We start from the raw sequence: 20,849 nt of genomic DNA on the forward strand, positions 1-20,849 counted from the left end.
TGAAATGTAAATAAAAAATCCAATAAAAGAAAAAAGTACAAAAAAAGGAAAAAATACCAAAAACAAATACTGAAACCTAGAAATTATATTAATGATGAAGTCGCCTTACAGAAAGGCCTGTTATTTTTCAGGGATTACTTATCGCTTTACCGCATGGATGCTAATGTCCACATTCTTTGTATTTTAAAATGTGATTATATTAACTAATTTGGTGGTGATGTGTCTGTTGTGTGTGGTGCCATTCCCTGTTAGACCCTGGACTGTATTAAGTGTAGAACGGTTGCTCAACAGCATATATTAATTAGTCTCTGTTCCTTAACCACATGGTGCAACATGAACAGGTCCTTCCAGCTCCCAGGTCCCTGCCATGACAGACTGAACTGCATGCTAACATAAGCACACTTTTTATACTTAAAATGCACAGTACAGAGCACTAATATAGTAGTAGGTCACTACATGACTCCACATATCTGAAATTGGGAATTAGATGTCAAACCTTTTCTCCTTTAAGCTATCTTCTTGAGTTAATTGGTCACACATATATATCTATAATAATTCCAGCACTCAGAAACTAAATGGGGCAGGAGGATTGAATCTCAGGTCTGTCTAAACTATATCTGAAGACCCTGTCCCACGAAAAGAAATTATACTCATGTGTGTTCTTATGTATGTACTTATGTACATCATATTCATGTGTGTGTGTACTGTGTGTACACAGAAAATAGATATAGATACACGTGCGCGCACACACACACACACAGGGGACTATCCATCCATCCAACTCAATTAGATAATCAGTTTTCATACAAACTACTTTTCTTGACACCTGTATCTAAAATGTGTCATATATATTAATGCATTCTTATATCTGTGCCTGTCGTACAAACAGTTTTGCTTTAGAACTTTCTGTGGATCATGGTAAGTATCTCCTCTTTACAAGGTGATTACAGTGACCTTAAAGGCATGAGCATGCCTTAGTGTTTTCTGTACTGGTAACACCCACTCAGAGCACTGAGGGAGCAGTGGCTTCAAAGATGATGCTAATTATCATAAATTAGGTATTAGGGAGCTACTGTGTGTCATATATTTAAAAAGGAATAATTCAGAGTCAGTAAGACAGCATCGACCACCAAGCTTGATGGCCCAAGTTTGAACCCTGCATACACAGCACAGCATGGGAATACTATCCCAGATAGATGATAGATATAGATAGATAGATAGATAGATAGATAGATAGATAGATAGATAGATAGATGCAGCCAACAACAATGCACAAGGTATTTGTAGCCCAGTGCAGTGTGGTTTGACCCAGGAGGGAGGAAGAACAGGCAAAGACGCTACAGAGCAGGTGAAAGGCGTTTTAACCCCGAGCTTTGTGTGCACTCTAAAGTCACTGCCCCAAAGGTTACGCCAGAGAAGTGGTGGCCTGTGTTAGACATACAGCAGTCCTGGTGAGGACACCGACATCACCACATTTCGGCTGTCTAAGGTGGAACAGGCCACCTCCTTCAACCTCAGTTTACCCTCTGGTGAAAGTCTCTCGCACAGGAAGCACTAACTGCACTGACGACAGCATGGCTGCTCAGCTCTGGGGCCGCGCACAGCGTCTTTTTCCCTCATTTCTCCCTACTGGCAGAGCTGACTCTTCAGGAATATAACCATATTTCCAAAAGCTATAAAACTGTCATTAGAATACGTAAGACACACACAAGATTTATTACACTCACAAGACAAATAGCTTCCAAATAGGATGACTTTTTTCTAAGTTTTTCCCACCAACAGAACTGAGTTTGATCAGAAAAATAAAATCAAATGTGGTCTGTGAGTATACATTCCTATCATCCATTACAACTAAGAAATCAAATAACTGCATAAAGTATGAGTTAGCAAATAAAGATCCTCAGGAGCAAAAATCCAAAAACTACATGTAAGAAATATTTGTCAGAAAATATCGCAAGCACGTGAGAAATGCAGAGCCCCTGGCTGTTGACCAGTACTAGCCACTGGAGCGCCTCTTCCTCCTTGGGCCTCACCGCAGTGCCTTTCATCAGGTTCTGAATGGGCTGGAGCAGGGCCTCGGTCACAGTGCTGTTGTATAAGCACTCAACTGCACATTCCTTCTGGTCGCACAGCATCCGCAGAACATCAGTCACCATGCTCGCAGGAGAATAATTCTCTTAGAACCAGAGAGAACAAAGCAGAAAGTCAAAACACTGCCTACTTCTGCTTCTTGCTGTGCACTGGCTGGTATTCCACAAAGGTCGAAGGGAGTTTGAGTGTTTTTAAAAAAAGTCATATAACTAAAGCCCAGAATATGAGAATTATAAATTGAAACTTATCTCATTTATCTTACTATCTCTTCAAGCTAATTTTAACATACAAAAGATAAAACATTTTTCAGTTAGACGCCAAATCACACTTTGTTACTGAAGATATGGTTGGAAGAAGATTCAACTTTTAGGCTCTCAGAAAACAAGTTCATTTCATCCACTGTTGTTCCTTTTCTTAATGTACTTGGGCACATGAGATTAGTAGGAAACTGAATGAAACATTTAGATTAAACTATAAGTAAAAGGAAGACACCAAAGGGTAGATGCCTCCAGAAGATGTAACACTGCATGACCACAAGAGACAGTAGAGGCATTGGCAAGATAATCCTTCAAAACGTGAGTCAGAAAACCAAAAGGGTGAACAGTGGAACGTGGTGGGGATGGCCACTGAAATAAATGTGACTTTCTGATTAGATACTTTATTTGATTAATCTGATTAGATCCTTAATCTAACCTCCTTACACAAATATCACATGAGTGCCCTAGAAACAGTATAAAACTGACAAGGTTTTTAATTAATATTACACTAGTCGTCCTTCCGTAAGCATGCTGACTCAAGTTCACACCTGACCAGAAGGATTTCGTGACTTTTCATTCAGTTCCAGATGAGAAACTTTGTTCACCATGACAAATACCATCAATGCGTTCTTATCCATTGACATGAGAGACGTAAATGCCTACTGAGCATCGCACTAACTAAAGCGGTCTGAGGAACAGAGACAGCTGCCTAGACAGTAAGCCACAATACTAAGTGCCTTTAACAAGGGAAGATCATTTTCAATCTAAACGATGCTGTCGAAGCATGTGGCAGGGACCTTAAGCTACTACTCTACTGTATAAATACTGTACAGACAGACAAGGTCTTGGAATCACATTAAGAACAGTACACTATTATAACCACATAGGAAAATCCTTCTGGCTGACATATACATTCTATGACTAATCCATTTTCTTCTCTTCCTCCAGTTTCTCTCAGAATTTGTGCTAACATTTCCAAGCTATTTCCCAACTTTAAAAGACTATGGTCTGCATTCTTATTTCTGTTTTACTTTGAAGATTTTTATTGACATACAAAAGAAAAGGAGAAGTTATTTTAAATGGCAATAATTTAAAACATTTTTACAAACTGGTTAACACACATAGGAGCAAATGCCAATTTATAATAAAACATGAAGAGAGTCTCTTTTATTTTACACTTAACAAAGAAGATCCTGAAAACAACTGAATTTTTGGATTTGAAAAATGTGACTGGACCCTAGTTCTTCCCTGTTGAAGAAAGAAAGCATTTATTTTTGACTTGACAGGAGGCACGTTGAGAGATGCCAAATTTTAAAAGATTTTGGGTCTGAAAAAACAGACTGGCTCTCTTAAAGATACTAAATTTTTAAGTGTTTGAATTTGTAAAGACTGTGGTACTTTTAAAATTTGGAATACTGTAACATTCTGATGATCTTATTAATGTAAGCTATTGGGAATGGATGAGAAAGCAGACATTGTTGCTTAATAGTGTTCTGTTTCTGTATCAAGTTGGCAAGAGTTTAGTTGTGCTGCCTAGCTTTATGTCAACTTGACATAAGCTAGAGAATGATCTCAAGAGGAGATACTTCGATTGGGGGAATGCCTCAATAAGATCAAGTGACAGACAGGCCATTAGAGCATTCTCTTAATGAATGATTGATGGGGGAGGGCCCAGCCCACTGCGGGGAGAGCCACCACCCAGTAGGTGGTCCTGGGTTCTATAAGAAAACAGACTGAGGAAAGCCTGATGATCAAGACAGTAAGCAGCAAACAGCCTTGGCCCCTGCATCAGCTCCTGCCTCTGGATTCCTGCCCTGTCCTCCAATAATAAACAGTGAAATGAAAGTGTAAGCCAAATGATCCTTTTCCTCCCCAAGTTGCTTTGGTCATGGTGTTTCATCATTACAACAGTAAAGCCCTAAGTAGGACAAGCCAAAAGCAACAAGCTGATCAAAACACCTTAGAGACACACAGGGCAAAAAGTACCAAAAAGAGAGAACATCAATCAATCAAATTTCTCCTGATATCACTTGAGAACATCTTGATATTGAGAAAACATTAAGATTCTTAGCCAAACTGACTCTAAATTAAAATATTAGTAGGTTAGAAATGTCTTAAAACATCTATGAACAAAATTAAATTCTATGGCTTATTTCAGAACCAATGTAACGTCTTACAAGTAATACAGAGCCTTAACACATTTACCAAAATATGTAAGTAATCAAACATCTAGACAAGAGAATACTCAAACATTTTTGATTATTTCTTTTTCTCCATTTAAAATAGATGGATCAGGAGTTGAATATCCTCCACAGTTAATCAATCAACCAACCAATTAGGGAGGAGGCATTTACCTGAATACACGACGGGCGCCATCTTTCGACAACTTGGTGAATAATAGATAAGTTGAGTAAACAAAACCAGCAGATTTGTGAGGGAAACTGAATCTTTACAAAAGAAAAAAAGAAGTAATTTGTAGCGTGCTTACAACCTAAAAAATATGTAACTACATTCCACTTGCCTATAAAATTGTATCATAATTTCTATGTAAACCCAGGCAGACACAAGCTATGAACCAAAACACATCACTCCAGAACAGAGCACAGTTAGAAGGCAGCTCCTGTCTCAGAGTCTTGCTGTGCGCAGGCACAGTTCTGCTATCCGTTTGGAGCAGATCATGCAAATCCACAACAGATACATGAGACTCGCTAGGGTTATTTAAGTCAATTCAGTTATGATAAGTAAAATTCATCATCATATATTAGTTTTGCTGAGATTTTTAGTACAGCAGAATATGGTCAGCACTTTTTCCCATCACAGACTAGGTATTAAGTAATTTAAGCTTTGTGCCCAGACCATCTCTATCACAAAGACCAAAGTTAGTAATTGTAGTGCAGATATCCATGCACAGTCAACAAATAAATAATGAGTATAATGGCTTGCCAAATAAACTAGGAGTATTTAGCATTCATTTCCACATGGCACAAAATAGTCTATTTAACAGTTAAAATAGAAGCTTAGCTCACAAGGGCACCAACCCGATGGAAGATCAAGTTAGGCCCACAGGTACAGTTCACCAAGGCTTGATATAGACTCCTTTATTAAAACATTCTGGAAAAACTATATAATTACAAGTTGATTGCTGGTTTCTGTTATTCTCAAACTCAATTGTGAAATGAGCTGTGATTGTTTATAGAGCAAATAGAGTCATTAAAAATAATATTAAATGCTAATTTATTATAGATGAGAGACGTGTAAAGTTGAATACCTATAAAAATATCAAATCTATACACTAGTCTTTGTAGTTTTGTAAAAGCCAGCAATACCACATGAAATACGTCCTTAACTGAAGAGCTCATGATGTCCCCACTCTGTCTTAAACTGTATGACAGAGCCTTGAACATTATAAGACAAGACATAATGCCCTGTCAGTTCTCAAGGAGCTAAAATAAATTAGAGCAAATAAAACAACTAGACAAGAGCATCACAATGAATAGACTCTGAAGCAATATCAATAAACTCCAGTTCTTATGATAAGGCTGACAAGCTAAGAATGGATTTTCCACTTTTAAAATGTATCAGAGGACCTGGAACCACATTCAGCTTTGACTGAATTGGAAGACCTATAATCAAGTTCACATGACACATTATAATAAGACTGTGCAAAGCAAAATCAAAAACAAAGGTTACAGAAGACAAAATCCAGAACAAACCAGGCACAAGCTCATGAGAGCCTCTCCCAAGGTAGTCATGAAGAATGCATTCATTACTCCAGAAAAATCTCACAGGAGATACAATGCCCGAGGTCCTATAGGGAAGGTGAGAACATAGATGTCCTCTGCCCAGTACCTACCAAAATTTTGAAGTCCCAAAAGCAAACTTGGTGTTCAGAATAAATGATAATATTATATTATAGAAAAAGGTTAGGCACAGGGAACAGACTACACAATTTAAGTGCCCTTATTAGTGCTGGGACTAATATGATCCAACTCCCCACATGGCAGCCAAGAGCCAAGCTTTAGGCAAACTATGTTGACTTTCCTGCATGACCATAAACATGGCATATTATCCACCAAGGCCATAATATTTACTGTTGATTTTCAGAGGGTTGGATGAACTCTGCTCTACAGTGTGTTCTTAGTAGAGATATAACATCTTGGACAATAACTGATCTCTATTTGCTAAAATAAGTGAGACTAGATAAAAAAACAATGTAGTTATTCGTGATATAATATGCTCCCCAGTGTCGTCCTATGTTTTTACATTTACTTGACACAAGCTGCAGTCACCTGAGAGGAGGAAACCTCAGCTGAGAAAATGCCTCCATACGATCAGACTGTAAGCAAACCTAAAGGGCATTTTCTCTTCTTTTCTTTTCTTTTCTTTTCTTTTTTTTTTTTTTTAATGTGGGCTAGACCAGTTCTTTCTGGATATGTCACTCCTGCACTGGTGGTCCTGAGTTCTATAAAAATGCAGACTGCGCAAGTTATAAGGAGCAAATCAATAATCAACAATCCTCCATGGCCTCTGCATCAATTCCTGTCTCCAGGTTCCTGTCTCCAGGCTCCTGCCCTGAGTTCCCGCCATGGCTTTCCTCAGTGATGGACTTAGAAGCTTTAAGGTGAAATGGACTCTCCTCCCCAACTTGCTTTGGTCATGGGATACAGAGACGCAATCCTCCCTGGCCTCTGCTTCAGGTTCCTGTATTCTCCAGGTTTCCGTTCTCAATTCCTTCCCAGACTTCCCTCATGGTGAACTATATGCTATAAGATGGAGTGAAGCCTCTCACCATCAAGTTGCTTTAGGTCACAGTGTTTTATTACAGCAATGAAGAACAAAGTAATGTGGTCCCATAGACGATCCTGTGGAAGTGTGCATAAGCATGACCCTATAGGCCCATTGGCTTGACTGCTTGGTCATCAGGGAGTGGCACTGCTTGATGAGGACTAGGAGGTCTGGCCTTATTGGAGGAAGTCATCAATAATGAGCTTTGGAGTTTCAAACGTCCAATCCAAGCCCAGCGTCTTTCTCTTTCTGCTGCCTGTGTGTCAGGATGTAAAACTCTCAAGTACTTCTCAAGCACCGTGCCCGTGCAATACCACACGCCCAGCCATGAGGAAAATGAACTAACCCTCGGAAACTGCAAGGCAGCCCCAACTCTAACCCTCAGAAACTGCAAGGCAGCCCCAGCTAAATGCTTCCTTGCATAAGAGTTGCCTTGGTCGGGGTTGGGGATTTAGCTCAGTGGTAGAGCGCTTGCCTAGGAAGCACAAGGCCCTGGGATCGGTCCCCAGCTCCAAAAAAAGACCAAAAAAAAAAAAAAAGAGTTGCCTTGGTCATGGTGTCTCGTCACAGTGATAGAACAGTGACCAAGACAGATACCAAGCCAAGTTTATAAATGTGAACCTGTGCGTGTTAACCCTCTCATGCCTTTTCCTACTCTTTGGTTCTAATCCCACTTACCTTTTCTGTTCTTCAGCTTTATGGGGAATAATTTCCTGCCTTGTGTATAGATCAGCAATCTTCCTAAAAGGCACAGTGAGTGGATGAAATAAATGTATTGCAATTCTTGGCCCGAGTAGTAGAAATTTTTTTGCTTGTTTCCTTAAAAGAGAAATGAACAAGAACGTCTATTTTAATAATCTTATATTTCACAACATTTGACTTCACCCCTACCTGAAAACCAAACCTAATATCGTTTATATTGGAGAATCAACTGGTAGAAATTTTAAAGTTATTTTTATTAGTATTTCTTATGACCATTTATAATAAATTGGAGGGAAATTATTCATTATAAAATTAGTAACTACTGTTGCCAGTGTTCAACCTAAAAATATCAGCATATTGCTGGAGTTATCCATCACTAAAGACAGACTTAAAAAAAAAAGTGTGAACAAGTCAACAGAAAAAGTGTTTCATTTTATCAACCACTGTGCAGGTTTTAACTGTAAACTTAAACAACCTGGAAACCAATAGGAAGCGAGTTGATGAGAAATGTGTGCTTATTTTGATTTCTAACTGATATACAAAGACCCCAGCCATTGTGGGTGGTATGATGCCCTAGACAGGGGGTCCAGAATAATATAAAAGAGCTTAGGAGCAAAAAAGCAAGAATATATGTTTTTATTCTCTCTATATAATTAATTGTGGATGTGGTATTTTAAGTTTCTTAACTTCCCCATTATAATGAACTATAACCTGGAATCATCAAGCAAATAAATTCTTTCCTCCCATCTGCTGCCATTTGTCATAGCAACAGAAATAAAACTGGAGCAACCATATAAAAAGCCAGCATATTCTCATATTTCATGAACTCTGAAATACATTTGACACAGTTGTGTTCCCAAGTATTTTGATTAAGGAATATTCAGCCTATAATATATACAGTAGGTCATACTAATTACAAATGTTTTTGCAACAAAAATTAGAATTTCTAATAAGTATAATCCAATATATCCTCCATTTATTTATCTCTCGCCCATATGTTTCAGGAGTATTGAGCATTAGTTTTACAAGGTGTTTATTCACTAAACTTTAGAACTATTCAGAGGAATAGGGATATAACTAGGTCAAAAAACTGCTTACTGTGAAAGAACAAGAAATTGAGTTTCATCCCAAGAACACATTAAACACAGAATAAAACAAACAACAATAACAAGACATAGTGGCACACACTTATACTAATCCCAGCATAGGAAAAGTGAACACAGCATGCTACCGAGGGTCCTTGGCCTTCCAGCTAAGCCAGTTCAGCAAATGTTAACCCAGTGAGAGAGATCCTGTCTCAAGAAAGGCAGACAGTCCAAAAGGAACAGTATCTGAAGTTGGACTCAGAACTCCATGAATAGCCTTTCGCCAAGATCCTGATATTATCCTTGCCTCCAGTGAAATACCACAAGAGAACCCATCTGGTCTCCATTTCTCTTGGAATACTGGACCCTGGAGCCCTGACCAGCATAATCAGATAAGCATTGCTTGATTACTTCTAACATCAACAAATTAAAAAAGTTAAAACATCTGTCAAGTAACACAAATTTATGATGAAAGGTAAAATAGGACTTTTTGTGACTTCTCATCTGCTACATACACCAGTTTTAAAAAAAAAAATCAATTATTTATCTTTGAAGATTTTTCATTGCTTTCAGTTTAAGATTTACCCAAGGATAAATTATAAAGTATGTTCATATTCTTGAAATAGCTGCCTAGAAAAGTAACAATAACAGGATCAAAAATGTAACAGATTAACAGCTTAATCTATAAAATGTAAGAAAGATGGCTTGAAAATCAGGTGATGCGGGGCTGGAGGGATGGCTCAGCAGTTAGAAGCACTGGCTGTTCTTCCAGAGGACCCGGGTTCAATTCCCAGCACCCACATGGCAGCCCACAACTGTCCGGAACTCCAATTCCAGGATGACCCCCTCACACACATGGAGAGACAGACAGGGAACAGGGAACTCAGACAAAACACCAATGAACATAAAAATAGTAAATAAGTTTTTTAAAAGATTATTTACAGAAAAAGAAAAATGGGTGATGCAGAGTAAAATGTTAAAGCTCGAAGATGACGGTCACTACTTTGTAATAACTAATACATCTACTAGTGCAGTCACTGTGGATGAGACAACAGGCAGAAATAGATGATAAAAGCACTGGTTCTCACAGAAGCTTAAGAAGAACAGATCACACATGGAAGGAGGAACCAAGTTATGAGGCGCATAACGAAAACTGGCAGGGAAAAACACAGGGTGGGAGTGGGCATCCGGAGTAAACGATCTGCATTTTGTGCAGCTCTTGCTGTCACCAAAGCTCTAAAGTACCTGACTAATGAGCGACACAGTGGCAGAGGGGAAAGGTGGTGTGTTCTTAAACTCAGGACAAGTCAGACATTAGAATCAAGAACATAACTGAGGTGGGCCATATAACAAGCATGGCTATATATTCATTTCAAAGACAGATGTGTTTCTGAAAGTCACTGTACACATCCTTGTGCATGTGTGCATGCGTGCATACATGCATGCGCGCGCGTGTGTGTGTGTGTGTGTGTGTGTGTGTGTGTGTGTGTGTGAATGTGTTCGGATTTCCATTGCAGTGACACCATGACCTTATAAAGGACAACTCTTATAAAGGACATTTAATTAAGGCTGGCTTACAGTTTCAGAGGTTCAGTCCATTACCATCAAGGCTGAAAGCATGGCAGCATCCAGGCAGTCAGGGTGGTAAAGGAGCTAAGAGTTCTACATCTTGTTCAGAAGGCAAACAAGAGAAGACTGACTTCTAGGCAGCTAGGAGGAGGGTCTCTGAAAGCCCACCCCCTAAGTGACACACTTCCTCCAACAAGACCACTTCTAGTAGTGCCACTCCTGAGGCCAAGTGTATTCAAACCACTGAAATTATATATTTCATGTAATATACAAATTATATGAAAGTGATCTTATCCTGCTATCAACAACTGGCAAGTTGTCACTGAAACATAACAAAGGAATAGTTCTAATGTACAAGAGTAGTTCTAAGAAGAAAACTTGTAACTACAGATGCCACTGCTAGCAAACCAGACAAATATCAGATAAATAATGGCACAGCTGAGGACTTTGGAAAACCAATGATGAGAAAAATTGAAAATTGATAAACAGAAAGGAAAAAATAGGATTAGAGCAGAAATTAATATCACGAAAATGGAAAACAATACAATTAGTGAGACGAAGATTAGTAGGTTGGACACCAGAAGCCTGCAAGATCCCAAGAGCAACCCGTTTCCCAAGGAAGCATTCGGGCCCTAAGATTAACTATCTTGGAGCCACTACTCCAGCCAGCCCTTTACAGTAGAGTCCACTTGGGACACCGCCCGCAGAGGTGTGTTGCATGTGCTTCCCTGAACTCCATTGTCTATCCCTTGGCTCACTCTTTATTCCCAAGGAACCTTGTAGGAACCCAAAAGTATACTGCTTCCCATGGAGGCCTGTGGAAAATTCAAGAAGCAAAAAACAAAACACACACACACACACACACACACACACACACACACACACACACACACACACACACAAAATCATCTTACTACATGCCAAAAAAGCATTTGATAAAATCTGCCACCTCTTCATGATAAAAATATTGGAGAGAACAGGAACACAAGTGCATACCTGAACACAACAAAGGTAATATGAAGCAAGCTAATGTCCCACATCAAATTAAATGGAGTTAAAGCATTCTCACTAAAATCAGGGACAACACAAGGCTGTGCACTCTCCCCCATCTCTTCAATATACGACTTGAAATTCTCACTAGAGAATTAAGACAACTAAAGGAGATCAAAAAAAGACAAATTGGAAAGGAAGAAGTCAAAGTGTCACTATTAGCAGATGATATAATAGTACACATAAGTAACACAAAAAATTCTACCAGAGAACTCCTACAGCTGACTAACACCTTCAGCAAGGTGGCTGGATTCAAAATGAACTAAAAAAAAATTATTAGCCTTCCTTTATACAAGCAGTAAAAAGGCTAAGAATGACATTAGAGAGAGACAATACCCTTCACAAAAGCCACAAATAATATGTATTTTTGTAACTCTAACCAAGTGAGTGAACGACCTATATGACAAGAACTTCAAGTCTCTGAAGAAAGAAATTAAGGAAGATATCGGAAGATGGAATGATCTCCCATGCTTGTGGACGAATAGGATTAACACAATTAAAATGGCCATCTTACAAAAAGCAATCTACAGATTCAATGCAATCTCCATCTGAATTCCAACACGATGCTTAACATATGAACAAAACAATTCTCAACTTCATATGGAAAACCAAAAAACCTAGGGTAGTAAAACAATCCTAAATGATAAAAGAACTTCTGGAGGTCTCACTATCTCTGATGTCAAGCTGTACTACAGAGCAACAGCAATAAAATCTGCATGGTATTGGTATAGAAACAGACAGGGTAATCAAGGGAATCAAATCAAGACCCAGAAATAAACTGGCATACCTACAAGCACTTGATTTTTGACAAAAAAGCCAAAACCATGCAATGGAAAAGGGAGGATAATTAAATTCCTCTTAGAAGAAGAATCAAAATAGATATCAGAGGTGAATGGAAGGAGAGAACTGGATGGGAGAGGGGATGGGGAGCAGAGTGAGGTGGGGGTGGGGGATCAGAAGTAGTGAGAAAAGGGGAGTAATGGCCAGGGGACAATCTCTAGGACATACCAGGGACCTAGAATGGGGAGGGCCCCAGGGTAGTTTATGGGAGAACTCTAGCTGAGACTCCTAGTAGTGGGGGGATATGGATACTGAAGTGGCCACTTCCTATAGCCAAACAAGACTTCTGATGGAGGGAAGGATAGCAACTCGCCCACAAAACAGTCAATTAAATGTGTGCCAAGCCCACAAGATGTGCCCGCACAAACATAGAGCAAAGACTCTGGAAATGGCCAACCAATGACGTCCTCAACTTGAGACCCATCTCATTCATAAGAACCAACCCCTCACACTATTCATGATACTTTGTTATGCTTGCAAACAGGAGCCTAACATAACCATCCTTTGAGAGGCTGAACCCAGCACCCAATGGAAAGAGATGCTGAGACCCACAGCCAAACATTAGATGGAGCTCGAAGAGTTTTATGAAGGAGCAGAAGGGTTGAAGGAGTCGAAGAGGACAAGGACTTCACAGCAAGAACAACAGAGTCAACTAACCTGGACCCTTGGGGACTCCCAGAGACTGAATCACTAACCAAAGAGTAAGCATGGGCTGGACCTAGGGTCTCTGCACATATGTAACAGGGGAGCAGCTTAGTCGCCAACAACAGGAACAGGGGCTCTCCCTGAATCTGTTGCCTGCCTGACTGTGGATAGTTTCCCTAAATAGACTGCTTTTGTCTGGCCTCAATGGAGATACTGTAACTAGTCCTGCAGCAACCTAACTGGGGGTCAGAGGGGGTAGCAAGAAGGGATGAGAAGTGATACCTAGAAGAGTGATACCTCTCAAAGAAGAAGAGGAGGGTAAATGAGGAGAGGTTGATGTTAGGGGTACTGGGAGGAGAGGGGGCCTGATATTGGGATATAAACTGAATGAACAAAAAAATTTCTAGCATCATGTGTCACAGAAATACTTAAAAGCAATCTCAAAATTCACATTGGAGTATGAAGACCCCAGAGAGTCAAAGCAATTCTTATCAAAAATAGTGAGTCTGGAGGAACCTTATTTCGATTTATCCTCTAGGACCAAAGTAACAGAACCTCATGGTTCCAAGACAATTCGAACAAACACAAATTCAACAACATTGGAGAAGACAGACTGTTCAATTGGTATCTTTGTGTACAAGATGAAACTACATCTTTATCTTTCAACCTGAAAGTGTGTGTCTCTGTGTGTGTGTGTGTGTGTGTGTGTGTGTGTGTGTGTGTGTGTGGTATGTGTGTGTGTCTCACTTCAAGTAATATTACAGAACAATAGTCATAAAAATTGCATGGTATTGGTACAGAAACAGGCAGGTAGATCAGTAGAACAGAATTCAAGACCCAGAAATGAACCCACACACCTATGGTCACTTGATCTTTGACAAAGGAGCTAAAACCATCCGATGGAAGAAAGATAGCATTTTCAACAAATGGTGCTGGTTCAACTGTAGGTCAGCATGTAGAAGAATGCAGATCGATCCATTCTTATCACCATATTCAAAGCTTAAGTCCAAGTGGATCAAGGATCGCCACATCAAACCAGATACACTCAAACTAATAGAAGAAAATGTGAGGAAGAGTCTCGAACACATGGGCACTGGGGAGAATTTCTTGAACAAAACACCAAAGGCTCATGCTCTAAGATCAAGAATCGACAAATGGGAATTCACAAAACTGCAAAGCTTCTGTAAGGCAAAAGATACTGTCATTAGGACAAAACGGCAACCAACAGATTGGGAAAAGATCTTTACCAATCCTACATATGATAGAGGACTTATATCCAAAATATACAAAGAACTCAAGAAGTTAAACTCCAGAGAGCTAAATAACCCTATTTTTAAAAATGGGGTACAGAGCTAAACAAAACATTCTCAGCTGAGGATTATTGAATGCCCAAAAAGCACCTAAAGAAATGTTCAACATCTTTAGTCATCAGGGAAATGCAAATCAAAAACAACCCTGAGATTCCACCTCACACCAATCAGAATGGCTAAGATCAAAAACTCAGGTAACAGCAGATGCTGGCAAGGATGTGGAGGAAGAGGAACACTCCTCCATTGTTGGTGGGATTGCAAACTGGTACAACCATTCTGGAGATCAGTCTGGAGGATCCTCAGAAAATTGGACATTGAACTGCCTGAGGATCCAGCTATACCTCTCTTGGGCATATACCCAAAAGATGCCCCAACATATAAAAAAGACACGTGCTCCACTATGTTCATAGCAGCCTTTTTTTATAATAGCCAGAAGCTGGAAAGAACCCAGATGCCCTTCAACAGAGGAATGGATTCAAAAAATGTGATACATCTACACAATGGAGTATTACTCAGCTATCAAAAACAATGACTTCATGAAATTCATAGGCAAAGGGAATGAACTAGAAAATATCATCCTGAATGAGGTAACTCACAGAAAAACACACTTGGTATGCACTCATTGATAAGTGGATAGCCAAAAAGTTCAAATTACCCAAGATGCAATCCGCAGACCACAGGAAGCTCAAGAAGGAGGATGGCCAAAATGCAGATGCTCCCACTCCTTCTTAAAAGGGGGGAAACATATCCATAGGAAGAGATATGGAAGCAAAGTTTAGAGCAGCAACTCAAGGAATTGCCATTCAGAGCCTGCCCCACATGTGGCCCATATATATACAGCCACCAAAACTAGATAAGATTGATGAAGCTAAAAGAATGCATGCTGAAAGGGACTGGATAGATCTCTCCTGAGAGACACATACAGAGCATGTCTAATACAGAGGTCAATACTAGCAGCAAACCACTGAACTGAGAACAGGACCCCTTTTGGGGTAATTAGAGGAAGGATTGAAAGAGTTGAAGGAGTTTGCAACCCAATAAGAACAACAATGCCAACCAACTAGAGCTTCCAGGGACTAAACCACAACCGAAAGACTATACATGGACTGACCCTGGGCTCCAACTGCTTATGCAGCAGTGAATAGCCTTGTTGGGGCACCAGTGGAAGGGGAAGCCCTTGGTCCTGCCGAGGTTGGACCCCCAGTGCAGAGGAATATGGGATTTGGGGGGCAGTAAGAGGGATGTATGGGGGAATACCCATATGGAAGAGGGGGAGGGTAGAGGATGGGGGCTTATGTACAGGAAAACCAGGAAGGGGAATAACATCTGAAATGTAAGTAAAGAACTATATCTAATAAAATATTTTTAACAAAGAAATTAAGCTACTATCAGACAAATATGTCTTTTCTAAATTTTAATTCCTTCATTTCATACACATAAAATCACTTCTATATACATATAAATCATATATATAAAAATACACATATATACCTGTGAAATTGCATTATATGTGTAATTAATTATATATGATAATAATTATGATATATATTTAATATATCGTGTCATATATATGATATTAACGTAGAGGCCAAACTGTCTAGAGGAATAAAGGAGAATGGGATGGGAAGTAAGGAAAGGGAAAATATGGTAAGTGTGAAAATATGCTCACTGCTTCAAATAAATGTACATTTAAAAATCTATTTATATGGGAAGAAACAGGAGAGAAGTCCAGAGGGTCAGGAAAATGAATAGAAATATATGGTAGTAGGAGTTGGGGAACAAGGGAACCACTAGAAAGTCCCAGACCCCAGGGAAGCAAGAGGCTCCCAAGACCCAACGGGGATGATGTTAGCTGAAATACCCAACAGAGGGGAGAAGAGACCACTTTCAGTAGATAGGCACGGTCCCCAACTCAGGGATGATGGGGCCAACGACCCATCTCAAAAATTTTAACCCAGAATTATTCTTGTCTAAAGGAAACATGTGGACAAAACATGGAGCAGAGACTAAAGGAGAGGCCATTCAGAGGTTACCCCACCTTGGGATCTATCCCATCTACACACACTAGTCCTCAACACTATGCCAAGAAGTGCTCCCAGAGTGCATCTGGTATGGCTTACCTCTTAGAGGCTCGGCCAGCATCTGACTAAAATGGATGTAGATAAAGGTTGGACTGAGTCTGGGGACCCCAATGAAACAGTTAGGGGATGAACTGAAGGAGCTGAAGGCGATTGCAATCCCATAGGAAGAACAACAATATCAACCAACCAGACCTCACCAGAGCTCCCAGGGACTAAACCACCAACCAAAGAGTACACATGGATGGGTCCATATGTCACAGACGACTGCTTTATCTGGCATCAATGGGAAGGGAAGCCCTTGGTCCTGTGGAAGCTTGATGTTCCAGCCTAGAGAGATGCTAGAGGGGTGAGGTGGGAGTGGGAGGGTTGGGGAGCAACCTTTTAGAGGCAAAGGGGAGGGGAAATGGGATGGGTGGTTGCAGAGGGGAGTCTGAGAAGGAAAATAACATTTGAAATGTAAATAAATAAAATAACAAAAAAAAACCCAAACAGTATTATATTCAATGAATACAATAAAAAATTTAAATAAGTTTTTTTTTAATTTTAAGCCATTACTAGGCTGTTTTTAATAAGAAAGTTAGCCATTTTGATACTTGTAATAGAACAAACAGTGCTTACCACAATGCTTTGAATGTCCCAAAATTTCATCAGCTTTCATAGTCTCACATAATTCTAAGTACTGAACACACTGCTGAACGGCTGTAGTTATCTGAGAAAGAAATAATAACTGGTTAATTCCAGAAATACATAGTCTGTGTTTCCAAAACATTAAATGTCAATCAAAGCTATTAAAAGTCTAATGATATGTGCCCCCGAAGGTCTCATTTTTCATGTCTCCATTCTTCCCAGCAGCGACGTCCACCCCCTTCATCACAGACATACTTCTCCTTAAGTTTTATTTATTTATATTATTTATTTTATTTATGTGTATGTTTTTGGGCACCATATGCACTCAGGTGTCAAGAGGCCAGAACAGGGCACTATATCCCTTAAAATGGAGTTACAGGTGGTTGTGGGCTGCCATGTGGGTGCTAGAAGCGATCCTGCGTCCTCTATAAGAGCAACCAATGCCCTTAACCACTGGGCCCTCTCCCCTGACCTACAGACATACTTCCTATTCCTTTTAGTTCTATAAGTCAGTTCTATAATCTGCCTTATAATTTCAGAACAAACTAGATGCCCTCAGTAAGATAAAGGCTGATGGGAATTGACTTTGGTGACATTTTCGGTGACCAGTCTCAAATGGTGGGGATAGCTAGAGTACATTAAAGGAATAAGAACTGAAAACCTAGAGGCACATAGCATAAGGGACTGAATTACAGATCGTTCCAAGCGGTGTAAGGTGCCGGAACAAGGCCATGCTACTTGGGGCGTGGCTATGGTCACATGGAGGGTCTTTTTCCCCACATTGCCGTTTCGTTTGGTTAGTCTTTGTAAGAATGGTAAGAAGGGGTAAGACCAAATTTTCTGCTGCAAGAAAGCTGCCTGGTGAGCTTGGGACACACGGAAGCAGAATTTCTCTAGAACCGGGCACGTTCTGTGTTTACCGGAAGTCCCACACCCGCGGATCCCGGCCCGCAGCAGCTCTCTGCTCCCAGACCCGGTGAGAGAGAGACCCAACCGCCTGGTCAGGTGGGCACTCCTGAGGCTGCAGAGCGGAAGAGACCACCAACACTGCTCACCCCTGCCCACATCCCTGGCCCAAGAGGAAACTGTATAAGGCCTCTGGGCTCCCGTGGGGGAGGGCCCAGGAGCGGCAGGACCCCACCGGACCCTGAAGGAAACAGACCGGATAAACAGTTCTCTGCACCCAAATCCCGTGGGAGGGAGAGCTAAACCTTCAGAGAGGCAGACAGGCCTGGGAAACCAGAAGAGACTGCTCCCTGCACACACATCTCGGACGCCAGAGGAAAAAGCCAAAGATCATCTGGAACCCTGGTGCACTGAAGCTCCCGGAAGGGGCGGCACAGGTCTTCCTGGTTGCTGCCACTGCAGAGAGCCCCTGGGCAGCACCCCACGAGCAAACCTGAGCCTCGGGACCACAGGTAAGACCAACTTTTCTGCTGCAAGAAAGCTGCCTGGTGAGCTTGGGACACACGGAAGCAGAATTTCTCTAGAACCGGGCACGTTCTGTGTTTACCGGAAGTCCCACACCCGCGGATCCCGGCCCGCAGCAGCTCTCTGCTCCCAGACCCGGTGAGAGAGAGACCCAACCGCCTGGTCAGGTGGGCACTCCTGAGGCTGCAGAGCGGAAGAGACCACCAACACTGCCCACCCCTGCCCACATCCCTGGCCCAAGAGGAAACTGTATAAGGCCTCTGGGCTCCCGTGGGGGAGGGCCCAGGAGCGGCAGGACCCCTTCCGAAGACACCGCCGGACCCTGAAGGAAACAGACCGGATAAACAGTTCTCTGCACCCAAATCCCGTGGGAGGGAGAGCTAAACCTTCAGAGAGGCAGACAGGCCTGGGAAACCAGAAGAGACTGCTCCCTGCACACACATCTCGGACGCCAGAGGAAAAAGCCAAAGACCATCTGGAACCCTGGTGCACTGAAGCTCCCGGAAGGGGCGGCACAGGTCTTCCTGGTTGCTGCCGCTGCAGAGAGCCCCTGGACAGCACCCCACGAGCAAACCTGAGCCTCGGGACCACAGGTAAGACCAAATTTTCTGCTGTAAGAAAGCTGCCTGGTGAACTCAAGACACAGGCCCACAGGAACAGCTGAAGACCTGTAGAGAGGAAAAACTACATGCCCGAAAGCAGAACACTCTGTCCCCATAACTGACTGAAAGAGAGGAAAACAGGTCTACAGCACTCCTGACACACAGGCTTATAGGACAGTCTAGCCACTGTCAGAAATAGCACAACAAAGTAACACTAGAGATAATCTGATGGCGAGAGGCAAGCGCAGGAACCCAAGCAACAGAAACCAAGACTACATGCCATCATCGGAGCCCAATTCTCCCACCAAAACAAACATGGAATATCCAAACACACCAGAAAAGCAAGATCTAGTTTCAAAATCATATTTGATCATGATGCTGGAGGACTTCAGGAAAGACCTGAACACACTTAGGGAAGCACAGGAAAACATTAATAAACAAGTAAAAGCCTACAGAGAGGAATCGCAAAAATCCCTGAAAGAATTCCAGGAAAACACAATCAAACAGTTGAAGGAATTAAAAATGGAAATAGAAGCAATCAAGAAAGAACACATGGAAACAACCCTGGATATAGAAAACCAAAAGAAGAGACAAGGAGCTGTAGATACAAGCTTCACCAACAGAATACAAGAGATGGAAGAGAGAATCTCAGGAGCAGAAGATTCCATAGAAATCATTGACTCAACTGTCAAAGATAATGTAAAGCGGAAAAAGCTACTGGTCCAAAACATACAGGAAATCCAGGACTCAATGAGAAGATCAAACCTAAGGATAATAGGTATAGAAGAGAGTGAAGACTCCCAGCTCAAAGGACCAGTAAATATCTTCAACAAAATCATAGAAGAAAACTTCCCTAACCTAAAAAAAGAGATACCCATAGACATACAGGAAGCCTACAGAACTCCAAATAGATTGGACCAGAAAAGAAACACCTCCCGTCACATAATTGTCAAAACACCAAACGCACAAAATAAAGAAAGAATATTAAAAGCAGTAAGGGAAAAAGGTCAAGTAACATATAAAGGGAGACCTATCAGAATCACACCAGACTTCTCGCCAGAAACTATGAAGGCCAGAAGATCCTGGACTGATGTTATACAGACCCTAAGAGAACACAAATGCCAGCCCAGATTACTGTATCCAGCAAAACTCTCAATTAACATTGATGGAGAAACCAAGATATTCCATGACAAAACCAAATTTACACAATATCTTTCTACAAATCCAGCACTACAAAGGATAATAAATGGTAAAGCCCAACATAAGGAGGCAAGCTATACCCTAGAAGAAGCAAGAAACTAATCGTCTTGGCAACAAAACAAAGAGAATGAAAGCACACAAACATAACCTCACATCAAATATGAATATAACGGGAAGCAATAATCACTATTCCTTAATATCTCTCAATATCAATGGCCTCAACTCCCCAATAAAAAGACATAGATTAACAAACTGGATGCGCAACGAGGACCCTGCATTCTGCTGCCTACAGAAAACACACCTCAGAGACAAAGACAGACACTACCTCAGAGTGAAAGGCTGGAAAACAACTTTCCAAGCAAATGGTCAGAAGAAGCAAGCTGGAGTAGCCATTCTAATATCAAATAAAATCAATTTCCAACTAAAAGTCATCAAAAAAGATAAGGAAGGACACTTCATATTCATCAAAGGAAAAATCAACCAAGATGAACTCTCAATCCTAAATATCTATGCCCCAAATACAAGGGCACCTACATATGTAAAAGAAACCTTACTAAAGCTCAAAACACACATT

At 40.9% G+C, this 20,849-nt stretch overlaps 1 protein-coding gene across 1 annotated transcript in view; it reads right to left on the reverse strand.

Annotated features, from left to right (window-relative positions):
* Tbc1d32 (TBC1 domain family, member 32) overlaps positions 1 to 20,849 on the reverse strand; it is a 227,906-nt gene that overhangs the window by 160,270 nt on the left and 46,787 nt on the right. The window contains exons 11-14 of the mRNA XM_087598465.1: positions 17,034 to 17,124; positions 7,812 to 7,952; positions 4,703 to 4,795; positions 2,034 to 2,176 (exon numbers count right to left, since the gene is read on the reverse strand). Of these exons, the coding sequence (XP_087454591.1) occupies positions 2,034 to 2,176; positions 4,703 to 4,795; positions 7,812 to 7,952; positions 17,034 to 17,124 (468 nt within the window). The remainder of the gene's footprint in view (positions 1 to 2,033; positions 2,177 to 4,702; positions 4,796 to 7,811; positions 7,953 to 17,033; positions 17,125 to 20,849) is intronic.

Source organism: Rattus norvegicus, chromosome 20 (assembly GCF_021556685.1).
Source record: "Rattus norvegicus strain SHRSP/BbbUtx chromosome 20, alternate assembly SHRSP_T2T, whole genome shotgun sequence".
Lineage (NCBI taxonomy): Eukaryota > Metazoa > Chordata > Mammalia > Rodentia > Muridae > Rattus > Rattus norvegicus.